Source organism: Populus euphratica, unplaced genomic scaffold (genome assembly GCF_000495115.2).
Source record: "Populus euphratica unplaced genomic scaffold, PopEup_1.0 scaffold2892.1, whole genome shotgun sequence".
NCBI lineage: Eukaryota > Viridiplantae > Streptophyta > Magnoliopsida > Malpighiales > Salicaceae > Populus > Populus euphratica.
This window is the reverse complement of record NW_011502716.1, coordinates 2,045-8,475: the sequence shown is the minus strand read 5'-3', so window position 1 is coordinate 8,475 and position 6,431 is coordinate 2,045. Positions and strand designations below refer to the sequence as shown.

Genomic DNA, 6,431 nt, shown 5'->3' with positions numbered 1-6,431 from the left:
AAATTATCCTCACGCCGCTCGTGTTTCGCTCAAACACTCAATATCCTAACACGCTCACACCTCTCATCTCACCTTCTTGCGAAACTGAAACCAACACCAAATTGAACCAACTTGGCAGCGCAATCCAAATAGATATATGACTCAAGAAGCAATAACAACTAGAAAACAAGCAAAACGAAACTACAATGATAGTCTCTCGAGTAGCAAACGAGTCTATCCGAAATATCAACGAAACTGAAGACTCGAATAAAAAATAGAAACAAAAAATAAACAACGCCCAAATATGATGGATATTATGGAAATAAACTGCAAGAAACGAAATCAACAGAAAGCAAGTGAATTTCAAACGTTGATGCAAGACAGATTCGTTTACGACAAGTGAAGTCTGAATCTGGAACCTGAAGTAAATGATGTCCAATTGAGTTAACATTTCAGATATAGTGCGATATCAACACAAATAGACAGAAAATAAAGTTTGAGCAATTTATGACAAGGTTTGATATACTGACGTAAAAACGTTATGAATCAGACCTGATTAGACCCGAACTTGAAACCCAAAGCAAATGAAATCCAATTGACCCTAAATTTGATATGTAATGCGATTAGGACCCTAGTAATTCGAATATCAAATTTGAGAAATTTCTGAGTTGATTTGATCCAATTGTCTCTTGTTTAGTTTTCTGCGGCAGAATCCAATAAACGTCTTTTTGAACAATTTTTTTTCTTTTTTTTTTTGTTTTCGATGCTAATTATATATTTTGAACAATAACAGAATGAAATAACAATTTTGTTTCCTTTTATATGCCGTAAATTCAAGGAGAAGAAGACATTGGATACTAAGGAATTTTTTGCGGAATTAACAAGAAACAAAAATTTCAGGAGGATATAACCTGATTAATGGAGCCAAGCTCTGATACCAAATGATGCGAACCTCGTGATCACATGGTCACGCAACCCACACGCAAAGATGCCAATTCCCGGAAAGCCAAGTAAATCAGGTTTGATAGGAGTGTGACACAAAGATAACTTGTACCTAGGCACCAGCACTATTGAAAACGGAAACCCCCACCCAACGAATATTGATTCGCGAACGAGAAGTATAAGGATGACGCCACGAAGACAGTTGTTCTTCGATAAGTCGTTTTCAGTTCTTTAGAGAACCAAGGAAGGGAGATTATCTCACCAACACACATACACACAAAGTGCGGCAAACAAGAAGTTTTATTTATCTGAATAGTCTTCCTCTACATGTTTGGTTATGCCTCTATTTATAGTGATTCTAGACTTAAAAGAAACCCTAATGAACCCCCCTTAGGTGGACTTATATGTAGCCCACTTACAATTGACCCAAATAAGTACTTTCAGCTCGATCAAACAGTCGGATTGAGAATTATGACTATTGCCGTAAAATTGGATAGTTGCACATTTTACATCAAAATTCAAATTTGACCTTGCTTGGATCGTATCAATTTATTTATTTATTTATTTTTTAAAATCTCATCCTTCAATATTAAGTTAAGAAATATTGTTTTGTAATTTAGTTTTTAATTTGCTTTATTTGGAGTTATTTTAATCTAATGGATATAATTTTTTTTCCCCCAATTTCAACCTTCAACATTGAATCTGTTAAAAATGAAGTTTCAAAATTTTTCTTATTTGCCTTTTGTGATTAATGTTAGTTCGAGTTAACTTAGAGTTTCTAGGTTATTTTTTTTATTTCATTATTCAATATCGAGTTAATGAGGATTGAACTTTGTAATTTTTTTTTAATTTTTTTTTATAGAGTTATCCTGATATAATAACTTGGATCATGAATTTAATAAGTTAGTCTAAATTGAGTCAAGTAGTTTCCTTTCCTTTTTAAATTTAATATTTTTTTAATTTTATCATTGAACATTATATTGATTATAAATTGACATTTATAATTTATTTTAATTTGTTTTTTTATAAGGTTATTATAATTTTATGACGTAATTGTTAATTTGACAAATTAATTAATGTTAAATTAATGTATTCTCAATATTTGAAAGAAATATCATTAATTGTCTACATATTACTATTTTTTTTAAATGTTCAATATATATAATGTTTTGAGCTTACAATTAAAATTTTTTTATTAAAAAACAAGGCTTTAACTTTTTTTAACATTAAAAAAAAATTTAATTCAATCACAGTGCAATGCGATGATATTGGTGATAGAAAAGAACGAAAGATGACTTGAAACCAGTTTCAAAATGCCCACGGTTTGAGTTGGCAAAGATGACATAAACGAGAACTAGCTAGTTATATACAAGACTTCAAATGTATACAACTGACAAAATAAATAGCTTTCTACCTACAATACTGGATTATCAGTGCACTTGCTACGCAACCAAATTAAGCGCTTCTCGACTTTGAGAGACAAGAAGATCTCCCTTGCACTAGGTTTCTTGAATAGATCCAGAGCAGCAAAGTAGACTTCTTCCTCAACTCGTTGAATCTCATCTAGTTGCTCAATACAGTCAGCTATACAGTATCTCGCATTAATTTGCCTTACAGCACGTGTTCTCAGCTTGGATGCAGCTGCCATCTGAAATAAGCCCGCAGCAATAGCATCTTCAATGCCCTTGCGACCTCTTTTACGATTAGCACTTGTAGCAGAAGTACCATAGGTAGGCTGTTGATATGTGTCTTGATCATCTGCTACATCATCTGCTTCATCAGATTCTGAAGAGGATGAATCCTCTTCCATAGTGTTCAAAGGAACCTTACTGCAAGCTGAAGGAATCCCTCCCTCTTGTCTATGCTTCCCATTGGTCATTGGTTCAGAGAATATCATGCAAAGTTGTTCGTACATAGGGCAGCCACTGCTTCTTATAGTCTCAGCATCAGGGCGTTCCTAATGTGTACATTTCACAGAGTGTTTCAGGCTGACATTCAAAGAACACAAATCAGCCTCCAGCCCCAGGTTTGGAGGAAGTCCAACCCCAATAATATGCATTACAGGCTAGTACTGGAACTAGAAGTTGCATTATACATCATTTAATGGCATTATCAAGGTACCAGTTTTAGCATAATTAAATAAAAAAGACATATAAATCCAATAAATATATATCTATTGCAGCCCCGAAGTATGGGTTCAAGGAGGCTTCCTCAATCTTAGGCAGGAGAGGTTTTCAATTGCAAAAAGCAACGACAGAAAGAACATACCTTTATGTATGCAGCCCATGCTTCATCATTGGCACTAATCATCCCTGTAGATTCATCCAAACTGAATTCACTTCGTTCAAGTGAGCTTGCAAGAGCATATTGCCTCCTCAAGGCTGCATATTTGTTCTTCAACTGCTCCAAGTCCCATCTCAAACTTGTTTTCCGGTAGAATTCAGCACTCATATGCTTCCATGCTTTTTTGCTAAAAGAATTGCTAATTCTATTCCCTCTTTGAACCTGATCAACCATCATGTCCAAAAATACCTTCGTGACACCATTTGTCCATCTAGCCCGTGGTTGTTCTGGCTGCCGAGGAACTTGTCTCCTTGACCTCATAATTCGACTCACCATCTACAATTCCATTAAAAAATTTTAACTTCAAAAAAAAAAAACCTCTGATCATGAAAGGCAACACTTTGCATGGCTTTACAGAAAACCCAGAACATACATGGAGCAATATTCAAGATTTTTCAAAACACACCCTTTAAATGGCCATTGGAAGAGAGATGATATCAAATGCCCATCAGCTTAAACGTGAACTTACTACCAACTACTTTTCCACTCTAAACACATGATTAACTTTTCAGCAAAGCAAGTACTGCCTTGTTTTTAATAGATCATGTTAACAAGTTATCAACAAAACAAATTACCAAGTTCAATATTTTACATTGAAAATATAAATGGCCCACATGATCTCTCCACTATCAAGAAACAACTCCTATGCATAAAGTGGTCTCCCCATGTCATCAACAGCGAGGAATTGATCGAAGAATGACAATAGTTTAGTGAATATACTTGACAAAGGATCACTAAGCTCAAATTTATTCTTAAGGCCCAAGAAATAACCAAAGTCAAGTCTGCCAACTGATAACAGTATCCATCAGAAAGTAGAGAAGTAAAATTATCCATACCAAGAACACGAGGACATGCATCGAAAAAATTCAACACTCAGCTTATCAAAACCAGGTAAAATTTAGCTCATTTTTATGAACCTTTCTTAAAAACACAGGAATAAAAAACGCCCACTAAATTAAAAGAACTGAGAGATACAATTTACCTTAAAAGAAAGATCTATCTTTCAGCAAATTAGTTGGGAATTATGCAGAAAGACATAGCGCTTCGAAATCTCCCAATTCTAAAACACGCTGCTTCGTTCTTGCAGATTTTTGAGACGAGACAGCTGTTAGGCTAGTTTACACTTCAGTGGGCTTTCCCTATTGAGTGATTTGGGCTTTCTATCAGTTTGGGCCTACAGCCTAGGTCCGAGGCCGACGTGCATTATACAGCAGCAGCAAGACAAAAGGGTATACAACTTAGAATTTGGACTCCATTATTGGCCTCTGTTGGGCAGCTACGCGGGTCAAATTATTATTATTTTTAATGTACAAAAATTGTTCAAACATGGATTATGTACTTTATAATAAAAAAAATTAATTATAAATTTAAGGTTGGGTCATAAGAACAAGATAACCTAATAAAAAAAAATATCCAAATTTACCTGTTAACCTTGTAACCTGGGTCATGAGAACAAGATAACCTAATAGGAAAAAAAAAATATGAAGCTTAATTTCTAATCAACTAAAGGTTGAATAATAAAATTAAAAAAAAATTAACAAAAGGAAAAATAAAAAACCACTCAAGCTAATCTATTAAACATGTGACTTAAGTTATAAGATTGAAATAACTTCATAAAAAAAAATAAAGCTCTATTTCCAACAAATCTAATGTTGAAAGTCAAAATCAAGAGAAAAATAATTAAATCTATGAGATCTGGATAAATTTACTAAAAGTAAATAAAAAAAAATTATGAAGCTCAATTTTCAAATAATCTAATATTAAAAGATAAAATTAAAAAAAAATTAATGAGGATCAACCTACCACCAAGCTTAATCATGCCAAAGATCTATTAGAGATGTTTCGTGTATCAATCTATTAGAGGTGTTTAGTGTGTCAATTACAGGCACTAGGGCAAAGAAGCTTTAAAAGGTATTGAATAGGCTTGTTTAGAACATATAGAGTAAGATGGACCTAGAGGAGCTTGGAACTCCTAAGGAGCAAGAAGAACAACCTCTAGTTCATCTAATTCAGGTTCAAGAAGAGCCTAATTCATATGGATCAAAGGGTTACCAAATATGATTTTCTAAGCTAGGAAGGATTAATTAATAATTCTTGAAGGAAATTAAATTGGCAAATATAAAAGATGGAGATTTTTTTTCATTATTTGTCCATCCAAAATAAGAAAACCAAGCATAAAAAAGCAAGAAGACTTCATAATTAATTTCACATTCAAATCAGATTCTTTATTCTATTTGAGACTTCTTAGAGGTGGAAAATCTAATTCTAGCATATCTAAGATATTAATTTCAGATTTTTATTAATTTTGTTATTTTTTTCTTAATCTTTGATTTTTTATTACTTATTTGGGTCAATAATAAATGAGCCTCATATAAATCCACATGAAAGGAGTCTATTAGAATTTATTTTATTCCTTTAGGGCTATTTTTATTACTATTATATTAGTAGCATAAAAAAAATGAGAAAAGATAAGAGAAAAAGTCATTCAAAACGACAGTTATTTAATTATGCTGTAGAAAACTAAACAAGAAAAAAATAGATCAATCTACTTGGAATTAGCTCAAATTTAATACTTTGATTATACGGGTCCTAATCACACTATATATTAATTTTGGGATCAATTGGATATTGTTTTTTATGTTTTAATCTCAAGTCTGATTCATAATGTTTTTGTATTAGCATAACAAACCTTATTGTAAATTGTTCAAATTTAATATTTTATCTATTTGGGTTGAAATAACATTATATCTAAAATTTTAACTCAATTAGACATCATTTACCTTAGGTTTCAGATTTAGACTTAACTTGTCCTAGATGGGTTTGTTTTTAGGTCAACTTTTGAAAATCATTTTTTTCTATTGTATTCATTTTTTACAATATATTTACAACTATATCTAATATATTTGGATTTTGTTCCATCATCATGCATACTTCATTTCTATTTTGATTCGAGTCTTCAGTTTCGTTTATATTTTGGATAGATTTGCTTGCTAGTTGCGAGACTATCATTGCAATTTTGTTTTGCTTGTATTTTTATGTTTTTATTGCTTTTTGAGTCACATACACCTATTTGGATGGCACCACTGTATTGGTTCTATTTGGTGTTGGTTTTAGTTCTGTAAGAGTTGAAAAAAGGTGATACAAGGGGGGGAAAGCCTAATTTTAAG

General features: G+C 32.4%; 1 protein-coding gene across 2 annotated transcripts; it reads right to left on the bottom strand.

Moving 5' to 3' along the window:
* Nucleotides 1-2,227: 2,227 nt before the first annotated feature.
* Nucleotides 2,228-4,375, bottom strand: LOC105119409 (uncharacterized). 2 transcript variants are annotated; one of them, XM_011017546.1, is made up of 3 exons: nucleotides 4,247-4,375; nucleotides 3,190-3,565; nucleotides 2,228-2,878 (listed from the first exon to the last, which is right to left on the bottom strand). In XM_011017546.1, exons 2-3 carry the CDS (start codon nucleotides 3,538-3,540, stop codon nucleotides 2,336-2,338), a joined length of 894 nt encoding a protein of 297 aa, XP_011015848.1. In that variant the 5' UTR covers nucleotides 3,541-3,565; nucleotides 4,247-4,375; the 3' UTR covers nucleotides 2,228-2,335. The 2 variants fall into 2 exon arrangements, with proteins under 2 accessions (XP_011015848.1, XP_011015849.1); XM_011017547.1 differs by having other exon boundaries at nucleotides 3,190-3,540.
* Nucleotides 4,376-6,431: the final 2,056 nt, after the last annotated feature.